Source organism: Choloepus didactylus, chromosome 14 (assembly GCF_015220235.1).
Source record: "Choloepus didactylus isolate mChoDid1 chromosome 14, mChoDid1.pri, whole genome shotgun sequence".
Lineage (NCBI taxonomy): Eukaryota > Metazoa > Chordata > Mammalia > Pilosa > Megalonychidae > Choloepus > Choloepus didactylus.
Genome location: NC_051320.1, coordinates 46,753,138 through 46,773,090, shown reverse-complemented (window position 1 = coordinate 46,773,090; position 19,953 = coordinate 46,753,138). Strand labels below are relative to the sequence as shown.

Here is a 19,953-nt window from a genome sequence, read left to right as displayed (position 1 = left end):
TTCCGTCAACCAACATGTTTACGGTAACTACTTTACATAGTAGACAATGTTCCCATAAAGATAAAACACATCTGCCCTTTATCTGAAGAGATAAACCCGCAAACAAGAATAATAATAAAGCACGAATTGTCTTTCCTTTGTCAATGTTCCCATTTTCGTTTTTCCTAAACCTTGGCTTTACTTACCTGAATCACTCCTCCCAAGAAGGAAACTGCTGCGGCAACTCCAATGCGTCGCGCCTCAAATTCAGACAAGCCCAACACACTCGCGTTACTCTGCGTGGTGAGGTTCCAGTTGCTCTGAGGGACAAGCCGTTCCACTGCATTGGCTGATATTAAGGATGTTAAGGCAAAGGTGCCTAAAAAGGGTTGGGGCGGGAGGAGGAGGAGATTTTATTAGTGACAGACTTAATATAAAATGTTGGATTCCACCATTAAAGCTACATCCACATTGTAAAACAAAACATAGCTATTAGAAACTCTCCCCTGCACCTCCACCTTTCTGCCCTTCACCTCACTCCACTGAATACACAGAAACTTACCTGATCGACATACAGGTGCACCATCCACTTGCTATTTCCTTCTGGCACATTTTCCTACCTCTCTGCAGACTGGTATGGAGAATACTCCCAGGGCAGGGATTAAGCTCATGGCCTGGATTTGAATCCAACTCCTTCATAAATCAATAATGTGACCTAAAGTATTTACTCTTATGTCTAAATCATCTCATCCATAAAATGAGAGCAATAATACCTACCTCTCAGGGTTTGGGATGAATGTAAATGAGATGATACAGACTTCAGTAAAATCAGTGACAAAATATGCTGAGTCTCTTTACCTGAAATGCTTGCTCCTCCAATCTATCTGTGCAAGCCCTACCTGTCTTTCAAAATATGGTTCAAATCCCATATGCAACAAGAGATCATCCCAGATCTTCTTACAATACAACCTTTATATAATATATAATTTTTATAAATAATTTTCTTTAATATAAGTGTTTTACAATATAATACACTGTTTCACAAAACTTATTAAGTACACTATTTCTGTCTATTGTTACATAAAGAACAATGTGTTTCCCAGGAACTGTTGTGGCCTCCCACAAATGCAGGAGCAGTTTCAGTTGGTTCTCCTCTTCCTGCCAGGAATTCTGATGCCATTCCTTGGCAAAGCAGCCCTGAGAATATAGCCACAAGGGCAGAGAGATGCTGATTCCCACAGAGAGGGCTCAGCAAATTTGGGTTAAAGAGACAAACTGCAGCGTTGTGCAACCATTTCTCCTGGCTCATTACTTAAAGACCTTACATTGCTCCTGTTCATAAGTGAGACCATGAAAAAGGGCCTGAGGCAAGATGCAGACATCCTAACACAAGGCATTCAGTGACAGGGCAAGAGAGACAGGAGTCAAACAGGAACAGGTCCCAGTGGAAACCCAAAACAACTGTGTGATGATACACTAGAAGAAAGCCAATATGTACCGTGGATTCAGAACAGCATGGTAGTCGTGGTCTCCAATGCACTGACCTTAAATCCAGCACTGTCACCTCCTTTCTATAAATAGACAGCACTCCACATCAAGGAACTAGTCTATCTCACTACCAGAGACCAGATTCTGGGGCCCAGCACAGGCAACACCAAGTTAGGGACACTCACTGTAGAATCTGGTCTTAGTAAGACATACTTCTTCCGGGGTGTGTAAACAACAGGACTTCTCAAAATCTGATACTCATTAGGGTAACAGAGTGTGTTTATTGGTCTTTAAATCTCCTAGAGCACAGAGCACAGAGCCTCTCTCTCTCGGGATTTGGAAGACGTAGGAGAGGACTGAAAGGTCGAAGAGAAAGGGCCTTCCCAAAGGCGGCTGTGTGAGTCACATCCCAGAGAGAGGCCTTGCCACATAGCTGAGCGCCATGATGCGTGATGCGGAGGCACTGCCTCTGTGCCGTCTTTCACAGGCTGCTGCTGTTTCTAGGCACTGGAGGGCAATCGAGGATGTGGGGCTGCCAATGAAGATGCACGGATGTTGTGGGTGACATCCTACCTTCTCTGTCTGCTCCAGCCTGACTCAACCACAAGACCAAAGAACACACCAAGCAAAAGTCACCCATGAGTTTTAATCAGGGACTGACCTACAGCAGTACTGGTTGGGAAGCAGAAGTCAATACTCCGCACAAACGAGAGGAAGTGGAGTGCCTTATACAGCTCAGCAGAATTTCGCGAGATTTGGTTACAATGACGCCTCAGCTGAGTCTCATGAAAGTTAATTTCAGTACAACCTTAGGAGATGGTTGCAAAGAAGCCTCAGCTCAGTCTCGTGAAAGTTTATGACCAACAGTGATTAGGCTCAATGACCTTCAGTGTTTGAGCTCTGGTCAGTGGGCTCTGTGTGCTCAAGGCTCCACCCTTTTCCCTTTTCCACAGTATCTTACGGGTCTCTCCCCTGACTCTATCTTCCCCAACTACTTCTCAGTTCTTTTCTTCATCTTCTCAACTTTCTACTCTGGTTAGGCTTTAAGCTGACTAATGGGACCCTTAAATACCACTCAACCCATCTAATAACATACTGTGGGTAAAGGTCTAATAGCAAATGAGCATGGACCTCAGTGTTAGACCTAAATTCAAATCTCAGTTCTATTGAATATTAGCCTGTGATCTCAGTCAAGTTACCTAACCACTCTCACTTCCTTATTTGTAAGATGATGATAAAACATCCAGTTATAAAATTTGATTAGATATTAAATGATTTCATATATAAAACCGTGTATTTTAAGTTCTACCACATTGAAGACCTTCAGTAAATAATTGCTTAATTTCTTTTCATCTATAGAGGATGCTATACATTCTCCCTAATATTTTCTCTAAATTGCTAAACAGACTTTGCTCTTAATATTTTATCTCTAAATTAGAAGACAAGTATATCCTATAAATTGTCACAATATGAGTTATCATCGACAACTCTTGTTTCCACTGGATTCATACCCAGATTTCTATGTTTCTCCTTTTTATTCCAAGACACATTCTTTGCAAGGCACAGGAAGTAATCAACTGATTTATTCTGTTTTTAAATATATATGTATGTGTGAGTGTGTGTGTATTTATGTGTGTATTCTTAAAATAAGAAATTCACATTGAGTAAAACAGCATATTTGGTGCCTTTAAATTCCAGCTTTATGAATTATTTGCTGTTCAATATGCCTCTAGCATAATTTATTATTGCATTTAGTAATTCAGTGTTGTGTTTTGCCTAAGTTGTAGGTAAAATACCATATAAAGTGATTTTTCTTCATGAAAGCCACATCAATCTCAGAATAAAGTAAAAGTACAAATGCCCCCCCCACACACACACATATAAAAAATAAAATATTGTTTTTAAAAGAAATATGTTCAATATAAACGTTTGGAGGAACTTTATGGTGAGATTCAGTTGGTCTTAATGTCTAAAATTAGAGGAAGCTCAAAAAATAATGTTTGTATATTTCTCTGATACATACACACACACAGACATACACGTGTATTTTACAATGAAGAGAAACAACCATATCTTCTTTACTGACTCTAAGAATTTCTAAATGGATTGGAATAAAAAAGAAACAAGACCCAGCTGGCTCTGTCCTTTTGTGGAGTACATATCATAAATAAAATGCTTTTAGCAAAAGATTAAGAAATTGTGGTATACTGACTGTACTTACCTCTGTCAATTATATGTATTTTTGGAATGCATATTATTTAACCTGTTAATAATATTTGTTAAATACAGAGTCATATATACATGGTCATTTCAAAACCCAACCAATAAAATGTCAACAATGATTCCTTAAGAAATAAAATGGTTTATATAAATGTACATTTACATGTGTATGTAACTGTGCATTTTTGATCTCTTAAAGTAATTATGGTCTATTGGGCAAATCTGTTTTGCTTTTGTTTATCATTTGTTTAATAGAGAAATGATTTGAAGCTGGCTCTAAAACAATTATTTTTCTTTCTGATGACATTTTAATGTTTTGATAAATAAAAATGAATTGTTAGAAAATTTGCGGGCAGGATAATTCAGAAATAATAGGCTTCAAGAATTTTAATTCATTAGTTTGATTTTCCCCTTTTACATCAGCAAAAAGGAAAGTGTATTCTTGAGAAGCCTGTTGTAAAGAAAAGAGAGTTAGACTTTGGATTTGGCCACACTTGGATGGTAATCCAAGTACCTGCAACTTTAATCTGTGATCTTACAGAAATCTTTCTGAATATTGGGTGTTTTTTTCCATCTAAATATGCAGATAATAATGTCTATTTAAAAGGGTTGTGCTAGGACAAAATAAAATAATGTATTGAAACCATGTAATAAAGTGCCTAATGAACATTAGTACAGCCATGATTCTAAAACAAATTATATATATATGTAAAGCCTGGGAAAACTTGTAAAAATGCTGATTCTTATTCAGCAGGTCTAGGGTGGGAATCAAGATTTTGCATTTCTAACAAGCTCACAGTTAATCTGATAGTGGTGTTGTAAACGGGGGATATTTATAGCAGACTTAACTGATATAAAAAACCAAATTTGCATAAATAAAACATCCTTTGATGGGTTAATATCTGTATGAAAAAATTATGTATCAATGTGGTAGACAGAAGAATGGATGGTGCCCCAAAGATGTTCATGTCCTTATCTATGGAACCTGTGAATATGTTAGGTTACATGGAAGGGGAGTTATGATTGCAGGTGGAATTAAGGTTGCTAATCAGCTGACTTTAAAATAAGGAGATTTTTCTAGATTATCTAGGTAGGCTCAATGTAATCATAAGGGTCATTTAAATTTGAAAGAAGGAGGCAGAAGGTCAGAGTCAGAGAGATTTGAAGTTCTCTCTGCTGGCTTTCAAGATGGAGGGAGGGGCCATGAGCCAAAGAATGCAGGTGATCTCTATAAAATGTAAAAGGCAACGGAATCGAGTTTCCCTTACACCTCCAGAAAGGAACAGCCCTTCAGTGTTAGCACAACAAGACCCATTTTGGACTTCTGATGCCCAGACTGTAGGATAATAAATTTGTGTTGTTTTAAGCCACTGAACTTGTGGTAATTTGTTATAGCAGCAACAGGAAACTAATACATCAATAGCAAACTGACCACTGAAGATATAGTCACAAGATGGCATTATCACTTAAAGTCTGAAAGTTATATACACAAAATAAATATAAATGCCTCTAGGGATATTTCCAGTTAAAAATATTTTTATTGTTACTTTAATCTTGCAGATTAAGGTACCATTTTTTGGAATAATAATAGCTAACATTTATTTTATAACAACTACAAAATTAGACCCTGTACATCAACTATCATATCTAATTATCACTGCAGTCATATTAGACTTTTTTGTCATTCTACCATTAAGAAAGCAGCAAATAGAGTTTAAAAATTTGCCCAAGGTCAAACAGGTAGCAAACAACAAAATGAGACTTACACTTAGGTCTATCTAACTCCAAGTCACACTTTTAACCATCCTGCTCTATTATCAGAACATTTGTGACAGTTCACCATTTTACTTGGTGATTCAGACCTAGACAAGGCAAGAAATATACTAATTAAAGGGCATTATGGAATCTAGCTTGGAAGAAACTTAAAAGATCAATTAGCCCAAATACTTCTAAAATATTTTTCAATATTTGAGTAACTAAATTTAAAATAGAGCAAAGGAAATTTATATTTAGTTTTTGGGGGCCTCAAAAAGCTTACTTTCATCTCATTGTAAATTCTATTTTCTTCATGTAGCTTAAAAATGCAAAAATCCTTAACAATAACTTTGATTTCATAGCAATAGAGCAACAAATTGTGGTATATATTGAGTATCTGAGGCACAGAAAGTTAAATGTCTTTGCCCTAATATTTGCTGATGTTTTCAGCAGCAAAATTAGAATGGCTTTGGGAAGGTAATCAATAACTAATGATCACTTCTGATTCTCATTAGTAAAGTGAAAAGTGTAAATATAGACAAATTATTACCTGTAGCAACATGACGTCCCATTCCAAATATGGCATAAATGATTGCAGGAAACAGAGACCCATATAAACCAAACACTGGGTGTACAGATGAGAGAATGGCAAAGGACAACCCTGTAAGGAAGATGGGTAATTAGGAACATTTTATAACCCCAAAGCTCAATCTCTAATACAGTGGAATGGATATTGGTTTATTTAAAGACAAAATGAAGCATAGTTTAATTGTTTACTTGCTCAGTGAGAGACTACTGTCATTGTCCCAAATAGTAAAAAATTCACTCATTAGTTCATATTTGTATTTCAATTCTAAAAACCATTACTTTTGGGCTACCACTTGTCCTTTGATTGCAGATATGTTTAAAAGAAAGTGGTGACTCAGAGTGTCTTCCTGGTAAAAGGTAGGTTTCAAAATATCTGCACACACACTTAGATTTTATGGGCATCTTCACATGTATCATTTTATTTGCACATCTGGGGATAGGCAAGACTAGTATTGTTACCACTAACAGATAAGACATGGAATAGTGACTAAGACTGGGGCAAAAGGATGCATATTCAAAATTGGCTGGATGGTTCGCTAGTCGTGATTACAGTGGCAGTGATGCATGATCCATGCACTTTCCAGTTACTGGACCCTAGCCTACATTTCAGATGCAGTTTTTAAGAGTAAAAAAGCAAAACAAAACTGTGTTTTAATTTCGTAGGATGCTTAAAGCAAAATACCATGAAATGGCTTGGCTTAAACATGGGAATTTATTCTCTTACAATTTTGAGGCCCAGAAATTGTCCAGATCAAGGCATCATCAAGGCAATGCTGTCTTCCCAAAGACTGGCTGCTGGCGATCCTTGGATCCTCTGTCTCATGGCGATGCACATAGTGATGTCTACTGGTTTCTCCCTTCTTCTCCAGGTTTTGTTGATTTCTGCTTCTTGCTTTTATGGCCTCTCTCTCTCTCTCTCTCTCAATCTCTCTCTCTTTCAATCTCTCTCTCTTTCTCTCTCTCTCTCTCCTTTCTGTTTATAAAGGACTTCAGTAATAGGATTAAGGTCCATCCTGATTGAGGTGAGTCATACCCTAACTGAAGAGGCCTCATCAAAAGGTCCTACTTACAATGGGTTCACACCCACAGGAATGGATTAGATTTAAGAACATATTTTTCTGGGATTCAAACCCACTACAAATTGTTTATTCAAAGAGTAAGGAATAACTCATCACCATGAATTTTTATTTCTTGTAGGCACTATTGCCTGCATGGTTGCTTGCATATTGCGTGCACATAAAAAACTTTCCTGGACACATCTTAATGACCATTGGTGGTTTAAATGTGACCAAAATATGCACAAGTGGTGGTTCATTAAAAGGATCCTATTTGTGGCTAATTGTTGACACTCAATAACTAGTTAAGATGGATCCTGAAAAATACATCCAAGTTCTACCATTTCAGTGACAGGTATTTGATTGGGCCTATGGGATTTACAAGTTACAAAGAGACTCAAGGAGAGAGGTGGTCTCAGGGCGCAGATACCCTGAATGTAAAGTAGTTCATTATTCAGCAGTCTGGTTCCAATTTCTACTATGTTTACTGTTTAACTATTATGATATTTTAATTATTTGGTTCCTTTTTCAATACATTCTGTAGTTATATATCAAATACTTTTCAAGCAGTGCCAGAGATTTTAGCTATAATTAAAATACATGAAAGCCCTACCAATGATCATTCCCTCCTTTATTTTTTTAAAACTATCTGGAGATGATACTGTGTTTTAAAACTTCAACTTCCATGTGAGACCAAGGAAAGAGATGTTTATTTGGTGCAGGAACTGTATTTTCTAAACAATTTAACTTGTACAGTCAGTTTATTCAAACACCATAATTACATGGAACTTTGAATAGGAAGTGAGATCTGGTAGGTTTGTATAGGTTAGTGTGAAATACTCACACATCCCAAAGTAATTTGGGTAGAGAATAAGAATATATATGCAGGGCCCCCCTGAGGAGCTGGGAGAGGATGCAGAGGTGTTGGACTTCCTCACCTGGATTGTTGCTGATGTTTTCACAAACACTGGGGACTGACAGCTTCACATGCTGAGCCCTCTGTCTTGGGGCTTGCCCTTATGAAGATCATTACTGTAAAGGAGAGGCTAAACCTGCTTATGATTGTGCCTAAGAATCTCCCCCTGAGTGCCTCTTTGTTGCTCAGATGTGGCCCTCTCTCTCTAACTAAGCCACCTTGGCAGGTGAAATCACTGCCCTCCCCACTATGTGGGACCTGACTCCGAGGGGTGTAAATCTACATGGCAATGCAGGATATGACTCCCAGGGATGAATCTGGACCCATGACAGCATGGGATTGAGAACAACTTCTTGACCAAAAGGGGGATGTGAAATGAAATGAAATAAAGCTTCTGTGGCTGAGAGATTCCAAATGGAGTCGAGAGGTCACTCTGGTGGACATTCTTACGTGCCATATAGTTAACACTTTTTAGGTTTTAATATATTGGAATAGCTAGAAGTAAGTACCTGACTATCAAACTCCAACCCAGTAGCCTTGATTCTTGAAGACAATTGTGTAACAATGTAGCTTACAAGGGGTGACAGTGTGATTGTGAAAACCTTATGGATCGCACTCCCTTTATCCAGTGTATGGGTGGATGAGTAGAAAAATGGGGACAAAAACTAAATAAAAAATAGGGTGGGATGGAGGAGATGATTTGGGTGTTTTCTACTTTTATTTTTTATTTTTATTCTTTCTGTTATAAGGAAAATGTTCAAAATATAGATTGGGGTGATGAGAATGCACAACTATAAGATGGTGCTGTGAACAGCTGATTGTACACCACAGATGATCGTATGGTGTCTGAATATATCTCAATAAAACTGAATTTAAAATAATAAAAAAAAAAACTATCTGGTAGCTTTATTGGCCACATATTCCTGGAATTCTGGTGAAAATCGATTAAAAAGTAACAATAGAAAAAAGAGTTGGTGGCAGGGGCTGCTGTAGATGTTCATGTGGGTGGGGTAGAGGCAACATTCTGGTTGGTGTTAAGGGGAGTCCTGAGGTCAGGTTTGCATAGGATTCCCCGACCCTTACCAACAAGCACCCTTGGCATTTATACTGAAAGCAATGTTGTAAAAATGTTGTGTATATTATAGCAGTCATATGGAAAATAACTTTTTTTCATCCATTTTCACAATGAGTGACCTGACAAAAGAAACCTATCAACAGACAGAAATGCAGTGTTCCAGAGTAAAGGAAAATATGGTCCAACTCTCAAAAGATCACCCAGATCTACTGAATCAGTGGAAAAGGGAGGGACATGACATATATTTAACAAAAGCACCTTGGAAATTTATGCGGATTTTAAATTCTGATAAATGTGGTCAATGCACATATGACTAGAGCTGGCCAGGGTTAGACCCATTTGATGACATTTCTACTCAGCCTGCATTGGGCAAATGAAAAACCAGAGTTGGAGACAGCCAGGTCCTCGCTCTGGCCCTGTGAATAGATAATTCCTCTTTGTCTGCTTTATTACAACAATACTCATTTCCCTCTCTGTTTTTATCCCAAATAAAATCCACAACAAAATTAGGTAAAAACCTGAATTTCTCTGGATTTCATATTCTTATCAAATTGAAGTGGGAATAATTATGTAAAATCATATTTAACTGAAATCCTTTAAAATCTCTAGGCCTTTAAATTAAATGCAAAATATCATTCCAAAGGATTCTACAAGGACAACCTCCAGCACCAAAAACCATGTAGACACATCGCTTATTCCATATCACACTAGGGTAGAGCTTTCACTTTAAGCAAAAGTGTCGTTCTCCCACAACAGGAGTCTATTTCTCTGCCAAAATGGAAATTAACAATGGCCCAAAATAAAGGGGAGTGAACTCAGATACACAGTACTTTAAAATTTCAAAATTTCCTTCCGCAAATAAAAACTACAAGAACTGTGGGATAAAGATTTCTGTTTTCTGATTTATTATTCTGCTTCCTAATATAAACTACATACATATTTACACACACACACAAACTCACACACGCTATAATATGTTAAATCCTCCCCCAAATACTAACTATTTAGAGCCACAAATTAACAGAATTATCTACTTTCTTCTCGGTGGTTGGTTCCAGTAGATTTGATTATCCCCAGAATGTCAATCTTTTTCATAAAACACCTTTGGGTATCAATCAAATTTTTAGAAGGGCAGGAAGGGGGAAACAGAAAGGGAATGCTCATTTGATGTTGAAGAGTCCATCTTACATTCTAAAGAGGATTAAAACACTTGTCCTTAATGAGTAGTAAATAACATTACAACCTTTATACTTCTAATTCAGAATCCTTAAATCTATAAAATTTCATTTAAATTTTGTATTTTGAGTCATCAAAAACAGTATCTAAGCAATTGAGTCCCCAAATGATGTGTCTAGTTATTAAGTTGCTAAATGTCAAAGATGGCCTTTTGAAGAATTGCTTACTCAAACTCAGACAGAAAACTTAAAGCTCTATCCTCTGTCTATTAAATACGATACCATCACTAAAAATTGTGTTTGCAAGATTCCCAAGGCAATATTAGAACTCAGTGTGTATAACTTGAAGGAAACAGAGCCCGTAGAATGTCTAAAAACAAATGGGAGTAAACGGGGCCAACCCTATTTGGAACTGTGGTCAGACTTGTAGAGCTTTGTAGGAAGGAGTTCCCACAAGTAGTAATTCAATTTACTTGTACCATTAGCCTTTCCAATTCCTCATAGACAAGAATGTCTGCAAAAATATGAAGAAGACTGAACCCAGGCCGACCCTCCTTAGCAAAGCCTTGCAGAGGCTCCTGGCCTCTGCTCCCAGCTGTTGCATAATCTGAGCTGCTGCTAGATCATTCAGCACCCTTGTGTGGATTAGAAAGAGGTCTCCTTCCTGGAAGACTTAACCCACCTTACTCCTGACAGATGATTGAAAACTCAGGAAAACAATGATGGCCTTTCCCTATCTTCTGCAAAAATGGAATTCCTAATATACTCGTTTCTCAAAATCATGTTCAAGTAATGTATTCAACTTTTTTTCAAGTTGCCAAAAAGAAACCAAACAATGCTTTTCAATTCTAAATATTAGGCTCACAGATAAATTACTGCATTTGGCTATGGTAGAAGAGGAAGTCTAGGATTTGAGACATTTATTTTTAACCCAAAGCTGAGATTATCCTAATAAATCTTACCAGCTGATAAATCATACCACTATCCAAATAACACCCCCTCAGTAAAGATACTTCATACAAGTAAAAATTAGCCAACGGCAAAGCTTAATTGATTCTTATAAAGGCCTGGGGCTGGGGGCGGAGGTGGCAGAGTGGCTCCTTGAATATTGAGCATCAGGAGGAATTCTGTAAGCATTTGAGAGCTTATCCCGAGCCTAGAGTTGCTAAACATAGAGGCACTTAAAAGTTCTCATTCCACGGAATAAGGGCTAAGCACCAATAATGCCAAAAGAGAAAGAGAGAACTTGTAATTGGGAGAAAATGCTAATAATAAGGCCCTAATAATAAGGCCCAAAGAATGGAAGTGAAAGATTCAATCCTGTGTCACATTCCCTAATCACCAACTTAAGGTTCTTATGAGTAGCCTTTTCGGTGAAAATGAATGGGCAGCTTGTGTGAACAAAGGGAATAGTCGGTGAGGTGAATTCTGAGGCATTTTTCTGGGTTAACAGAAAGCAGGGATCGCTTCCTAAGGAAATATGGCTGTGCTGTGCAATTGTGTTCTGTCTCTCTGTCCCTCTCTCTCCCCCCCAGTAGTACTACTGCAGCCAGAGAGGTTCAATCCCTATTAGTCAGGCCATATGGAAGGTGAGACTGCTCATGGGATCCAAAGCCCTGAGTGGGGAAGGGATGATTCTCCTAGGTACCAGAAGAATGAGGAAAAGATGAGGCAAAAAACACCACCATATGCACACAGAGATTGATTGATGTAGCAACTTGAGAAACTGTCCCATAGCCCTTTTATGTAAGAATCCATACCCAATGCTGTGTACAAAAATATTTTCTGCAGTGGTTAAACAATGGAAATGACCTGAATGATCAACACTATGGAAATGGTTTGATAAATGTGGTACAATATCATGGAATATTACACAGCTATTAAAAGGAATGAGTTAGAACTATATCCCATTCATCTTGAGGTATGTCTGTGATATATGGTTAGGTGTGAAAAACAAGTTTCAGGTTTATATTTTTTGCATGATGCTTTTTTGTAAAAAATCCCAAAAGGAGACTACTGGTGTTTTTTTGCATATCTTTGAAACTATTTTTTTTTTACCTTGAACAATGAGTATATAAAACACATCTAATTTAAACATTTTCAATAGAAAAGTTTTTTAAAGCAACTGAACATTATCCTGAATATTATGGGAGCCACTAGGAGATTTTTCTAATGGGAGCAATGTGATGGGGTTTGCTTTTTAAAGGCTCACTATGACAGTTATATGCAAGCTGCATGAGATTGGCAGAAGGATAATGAGACAGAAACCACTGCAGACATGCAGGGGGTGGCAGTGGAGAAAGAGACAGCATTTTCCAAGGGAATCTAGTTCTATCATATAAAAATAAGTGTTACACACACACACAATCAATTGCATGTCTGGGTTTCAGCAGAGAAGGCTTTCTTCTTAGAACACGTCACCAAGCCAGAGGTGACTGGACATAAGCAGGAAATTATAGAAACCCCATAAAAGAGAGCTAGAGCCCTGGGTTAGGGCACCCAAAGAGAACCTCAAACTAGAGTAAGCTGAGCAGAAGGCTGATGGCAGAGGCATGATTAATACCACAATCTGAGCAGAGAACAAAGGAGTTGTCAGACTCAGGAGAAGAACTAGGAGAAAATGGTAGAGAGAAGTCAGGGCCAAGCTTTAGGAGCAATTCCACAGAAATGACCCATGTGACAAGGAGAGAAATGTCCATTGAATTGACAATAGAGAGGCCACTGGTGGCTTAAGAAAGAGACTTCCTGGGAAATGCAGCGAGTAGAAACCAAGGGTGAGCAGGTTAAGGAGTGGAGGCAAGAAACATGGACTATTCTTAAGCTGCTGCACCAAAAACCTTTTTTTTTTTGTAAAAAGAAGAGAGAGAAAGTTTTGGTGCCAAATGAGAATATGAGATCAAGAAAAGTTGAGTTTATTTTCTATATAGTTTTAAGATAGGATAATATGAGCACAGGGGCAGATCTAGGTTTTGTGAGTCCAAAATTGTATACAACTTGGGAGGCCTTCCTAGAAGAAAGAAGATAAAATTACAAACATAAAATTCATTATAAAGGTGAATATTTATATAGAATCATAAACCACTCAAAATTACAAACTTTAAAAAGCTGACAAATATCTAGGAAAAAAATAACATAATGTTTGTATTAATCAGCTGCCTGATACACCTCTATAATGATATTTTCCTGTAATTTTTGGCTATATATTCTTTGCACGCTTCTTCAAATGACATGATTTTTGCAATTTTTTTACAGAGAGAAGAGAGAGATAATTTTGGCTTTCCTCTGGTGTATCAAACATTTGTTATACATCATTTCAGGTGCTCTTGATCTCACTTGTTCCTTGTTGTAGTAGAGTTGTGTGTGTGTGTGTGTGTGTGTGTGTGTGTGTGTGTGTGTGTGTGTATGTATACATGTGCTCTGTTTGGCTTCATCCAGTGCAACTTGACAGTCGCTCCCTATTCTTGCTTCCCTGTTGCCACCTGCTCTGGGATTCTGTTAACACCCAGGCTCACACATGCCAACTCAGGAACCACCCATGGGGTCAACCTCTGATCAATAAGAGTGTGCTAGTAAACAAATGTTTCCCCTTTTTCCTCACCGAGAGATGGTCTAGGAATGCAGTTAACAGCCTCTTGAGGGCATGGGCCTACCGTGAGAGCAGTCACCCTCAGAGGAGGCCAGATCCACAACAGGCCTCCTCTCATCGTCTCTCCCTCCCTGCCTGCCTTGCTTCCCTTGACCTCCCTCTTGTCCTCTGGACTTGCACACACTAGCAATACAGCAGCATGGAAGATCTCTGACTCAGGGATCTCACTTCTGGGAAATCAGGCTGTGGATGCATTGAAAGCATTGCTTATTTAAATTTGATTTTTAATATTAATAAATTAGAAATATTCATTTTAGCTTTATAACTAATTAAACTATGTGAAATCTAAATTGTGATACTGGGATGACCTCTATCAGGATTCTTGAATGTAGTAAGATTTCAGAGCATTTCAAGTTTTCTTGTGCAGCAGCTTAAATATTACTTGAATTGCAGACATTAATTAGCCAGTTTTTTGACAACGTCCTTGTTATAGGACCTTATTGTGAGGTTTAGTTTATCTCCACCAATATCAGTATTCTGTGGTAACATCCTCTTAGCCAGATTCCAAAAATAACTATAGTCACTCCAATGCCACCAGACATAAGAAGTGTGACCAAGCGATGTTGGTTTGGGAAGAGACAGTGCCTTTAATCAATTTCTTTTAAAGTATCTTACCTTTGCAAATTTTACAAAAATATATGACCATCTGAAAAATTGAACTTGGAAGGAGCTTGTGCAAACGGAGACGCAGTATTGAATGGGACTGATACTGTGCACGCACACACAAGAGTAATGGCTTTTATACAGGAATTCCCAAGGATTGTGAAGAATAAGTAGTCTCCACTGAAGATGGGTGTTTGGGAGACAATGCCTTTGGGCGAGAGAACCAGATTTCAAGGAAGGTTTTAAGGAAGGCAAACAGGTACAGAATATGTTTTGTGAACAGTTTGAAGGTGTAGCATTTATTCCCTAAGGAAAAGGGTTTTCCTGAGGGTCCACTGGTAAAGGCTGGCAGTGGAGGGGCAGGGAGGAGGACACACACGGCAGCAGTAGAAGGGACGTAAGGCAAAGGAGAGATGATTGGGAAAGGACTTTCAGTTCAGGCGGGGACCAAGGCTCACAGGAGAGAGAGGCGTGTGTGCAGGCAGAAACTCAAATATACACAAACTATGACATTTCTTTGTTTCTTCTTATGTCTTTACTTCAAATTCTGAGACCCCTGGTTAGGAAGAGAAAGAACCTAGTTTTCCCCTGCACGTGGCACTGAAGAAAATCAAAAGTTTGTGGGACATGGAAGGAAGTAGAAGATAAGATACACTGCACTTTTTAAAAATCAGAAATTCCTGGCTTTGGCTGGAGCTTTAAATAGACTGTTGGCAAAAGAAAAAAAAGAAAAAAGAAAAAAATTGTTTCCATTTCAGCAAAGTTTAAACCAAGTGGAAAGAGGGACAGGTAAGCTTGAGTGCTGACGAGGGTAATCTTTGTTCACGTGGCCGCCTTCTACCTGCTCCAAGCTCAAAGCTTAGGCGAAGGGCAGGATGGTCAGTTCACATCCAGAGGTAAGCCCCAGAAGGAAGAAGAGATCTTGGCTACAAGGAAACCTGATTAGCGAGAAGAATTTTGACAAACCCTACTGCCTACTCTTTGGATCTGCTGACATCTTCTGTCATTATAGCACCCAGGATTTATGGACATGAACAAGGCCCATATTACTAAATTAAGGATTAATTATTCTCTTGAAAAGTAAAAAAATATCATATGAATACAAGGTAGTAGTAACAGTAAAATAATATACAAATACAAGTTAGTAGCAAATTTATTTTCTCAAACTAGAATTTGAAACTCAATGAATTATTTTTCCAAGATCAGTAATAAAATCAGCAGGATTTCCTAGTTGTCACCTCTACTTTTAATATACGTAATAAAAGTAGTTACTGAACTAAATTCAAAATAGTAATTTTCCAGGGGAAGAAAAAGTAGTAATCCCTTAGCCTTAGTGACAGAATTGTATAATGTAAGTAGACATCAGATGATGCACATGAGATGACATCACTTTGCAGACTGTGATGGCTTAAATTATTTCAAAAGGAGATTAAGTACAGCCATCACTCTCTGAAAGGGTTAACTTACTACTTAAAGATAATCCATTTACTTCCATAGAGGATTAGTTAGCTCACCAGCTTCAAGTGGATAAATGTGCAATCACAAACACTAAGGCCCACTTAAAAATGAGGAAATACCAAGCTGGGGAAAAGGCACATGAGCTAATCTCTGCCTCTGAACAAGACTGAGGAGCGATTGTCTGGGCAGAGCACTGCACACTGCTGCAGTCCAGCCTGGTACCCCCTTCTCACACAATGTGCTTTAGAGGAGGAGGCAATTTGGCTGCCTGATAATGTACCAAAGCAATAATGACACTTCTCTCTACACAATGCCATTGTCTAGTGATACCCCAAACAGTTCATGCACAGTAAGTTAAACACAGAGAATGATCATGGACCCAGAGATACAAACAGTCATTAAAATGTTCTTTTACCCAGTCATGAACTTAAGGTTGGCTCACAGGCCTAGAGATCCAAATAGAATGATGCAAACAGACTAAAGTACTAATTAGGCTATTTGGCATCTCTTCCCCATTCCCTTTTGGATTTGTTTGTTTTCATTTCTGTTTCTGCTTAACTGGGTAGGCAGGAGAGGAAAGGGAAGTGGGAGACAGAATTTGTGCAAATTCACGCATAGAGTACTTGCAGATGCCAAATAATATCTTTCTAGCAATTATGTACTGATCCTTGGTAAATTTGGTGGAGAGGATGTCCTTAACATTTTGTAAGATGCCTAGAACTTCTCAAACTTAATTGTTTTGGAAAAGTTCTTGCAAAGCTGATATTATCCATATTCTTATCTTCTTCTTACCCTTAAGTAACAGAGCTAAAACCTAGAGGTAAAAAAATCACCAACCTAATATTAAGCACTTACTATGCACAAGGAACTTGATATACATCAAATAACAACCAGATAAAAATCCCTGTGCCTTCGTGGAGTTGATGTTCTCCTGGGAAAATGGAAGATGGTAAAAAAATAATAGCATTACTCATTTATTGAACACTTCCTTTGACTAGTTTCTACCCTGAGTACTTTATTTGCTCCATTTCATCTCCAAAGCAATTCTACATACTGGGTATTATTATTCCCAAATAACATATAAGAAGAATAAAGAACTTGCCTGAGTGATGTGTCTAGAATTGAAAAGTGAAATCTTTCTAGTAACTATTGTACAAGTATTTATAAAGCTCTAACCATGTACCCAAATCTACATTAAATGTCTTAAGAAATATAAAGGAACATAAAATATGAACCATAACCTTCTTTTCAGGAACAAAACATAATCCAACACTAAACAATTATATGTGCAGTGGATTGGATAATCAGTCTAGTCAGATTTCAGAGAAGGTACAGAAATCATGTGAGACATAGACACAGAAAGTTTTATTGGCAGATAAGACTTGAAGTAGAGGTTGAAGGATGGACAGAATTTTCACAAATGAATGGCCTTTCCAAGTTACCCAAGTCCCTGAAGAGCTGTGAAGTATTATGTTTTGCTACATCTGATTTTGTTATTAAACTTATTTTCTAGGGCTCTCTTTTTGTTGAATTTCATTCTTTTGATTTCTAATCATTGTTCTTTTTCTCCTGGGAATTCTACATTTCATCCGTACACTTTAAGATTGTGCTGTTGACCCTTTGAATCAGCCCTGTCTTAAAAATCTTTCACCCCTCTGCACAGAGAGCTCTAGGAGCACCATGATATTTATGAACCACAAATTCTCATTCCCATTATCTAGCTCCTCAGTTACTTAATGTTCCCCAGAATTCCTTCCATCCTGATTCCTCCTTCTGTTCTACAAACTGTCCATGAATAATCCCATAATATCCCATAACCTCAACCACAAAATATACATCTTAATGATATCTCTTCTAAACTCCAGGCTGAAATGGATCTCAAGTAGAGATCCCACAGGCATTCACATAACAATTCCAAATGGAAAAGCTTTGTTTTGGTTTCTTCCACTACCAATCTATCCTTAACAACAAGACAAAGCATTAAAAACAAAACAAAAACAAACATTGGTGTTCCTTGTTTATTTATGCCCTATATCAGAAAATGGCACCACTATCCACCCAGTCACCCAAACCTGGAAGCCATCTAAAATATTCTTTCCTTTACCTTCACATCATGTAGGACACCAACCAAACCTTATCTGTGCTGCCTAATGTTGGTGGATTCTGTCCCTCCTCTCTATTCCTACTGCCACCACTTCTTTGTCTATTCCCCACAATACTCTCTATTCTGAATAGAATTTCTCCTAACTAGCCTCTTCTAACTAGTTTCTTGCCTCTTTCATATCTGTTATGTCAGCTGCTGCCACAATGATGATCCAAAACACAAACCTTATCATATTATTCCCTGGCACCCCTTAAAATCCCCCAGTTGTTCTCCATCACCTTCAAAAATAAGTCCAAACACATTTTGCATGTCTTTTATGACCTGCAACCACCCCAGTCTCAGCTCTCTTATGAATAGTTTATTACTAGCAAGTACTTAAACCATGTTCTTTCATTCTTCTCGTCATTGCATATGTTTTTCCTCTGTTTCTAGTGCCCTTCATCAGTGGTTTATCTGGTAAACTGTTATGCAGCCTTTAAGATTCAGTTAAAGAATACCTTTCTCTTGAAACCTTCCCTGATTACTAACCTCATCCCTTTTCCAGGAAGAGAGAGATAATCATGTCTTTAATTCCATTGCTCTACTTTATATTCTTCTTTTGCTGTATACACCAAAATTATGACTTGCTTTTGTGTCAAGGTATCCAAATAGATTGTGAGCTTCTGTTGGCAAGCAATATAATAAAAAGGATCATTTCCATTTTCAGTGAACTATTATATGCCAAACAAAGTAGTAGGGTCTGTCATGGGGGTGAGGTAAACACAGAAAGGATCTTAGGAATGATAAATTTACCCAAAGTAACAGAGAGTATGAGGGAGAAGCAAATGGTCAAAGACAAAAGGAAAGATGCTGATTATCAGGTGTATGATGGTATAACCAAGATAAAGCATTCAGAGTCAAGAAGATTGTGAGCAGGTCAAGGAATGAGGTTAAGAAAGAGCTTGGGTAGACAATTCATTACAGAGGCCAGTTACAATCTAAGCATGTTGAAGGCCAGGTTTTTAGGAAAGGCAGAGCAGGACTGGTGGCTGCTAGTACTCTTTCCACTCAAACTCTAGTTGGCTAAAGTTGAACAGGAATTGCCCCATGGTAAGTCAAAGCATGTTTCAGTGTTTTTTGAGAATCAACTTGCCATAACACTCCTCTAGATTTCACCACGATAAAGAGCATCTTATTGGACAAAATTGGGGATTCACTGTATAGAAAATTCACCATTGCTCAGAATGCTCTTACTCATTTTGCCTATAAGAGGCATCCCCTAGAGAAATTCCTGGAGCAGTCAGGTCACTCATTCCATATAGTCAATGGCTACCAGAGACAGGTGGTTAGCAAGAGCATTTGATCTTTCACATCTTCTTGACCAAAAGGGGGATGTGAAAGGAAATGAAATAAGCTTCAGTGGCAGAGAGATTCCAAAAGGAGCTGAGAGGTCACTCTGGTGGGCACTCTTACGCCAATATAGACAACCCTTTTTAGGTTCTAATTAATTGGAATAGCTAGCAGTAAATACCTGAAACTATCAAACTACAACCCAGAGCCCTTGAATCATGAAGATGATTGTATAACAATGTAGCTTATGGGGGGTGACAATGTGATTGGGAAAGCCATGTGGACCACACTCCCTTTTGTCCAGTGTATGGATGGATGAGCAGAAAAACGGGGACAAAAAAAAAAAGGGCACCCAGTGTTCTTTTTTACTTTAATTGTTCTTTTTCACTTTATTCTTATTACTTTTGTGTGTGTGGTAATGAAAATGTTCAAAAATAAATTTTGGTGATAAACACACAACCATATAACAGTACTGTGAGCAATTGATTGTACACTTTGTATGACTACACGGTATGTGAATATATCTCAATAAAATTAAATTAAAAAAAAAAAAAGTACTCTC

At 37.9% G+C, this 19,953-nt stretch overlaps 1 protein-coding gene across 4 annotated transcripts in view; it reads right to left on the bottom strand.

Annotated features, from left to right (window-relative positions):
• Nucleotides 1-19,953, bottom strand: part of SLC26A7 (solute carrier family 26 member 7) — a 112,178-nt gene that overhangs the window by 78,013 nt on the left and 14,212 nt on the right. For all 4 annotated transcript variants that reach the window (XM_037802926.1, XM_037802925.1, XM_037802927.1 and 1 more), the window contains exons 3-4: nucleotides 5,993-6,103; nucleotides 186-358 (exon numbers count right to left, since the gene is read on the bottom strand). In XM_037802926.1, the coding sequence (XP_037658854.1) occupies nucleotides 186-358; nucleotides 5,993-6,103 (284 nt within the window). The remainder of the gene's footprint in view (nucleotides 1-185; nucleotides 359-5,992; nucleotides 6,104-19,953) is intronic.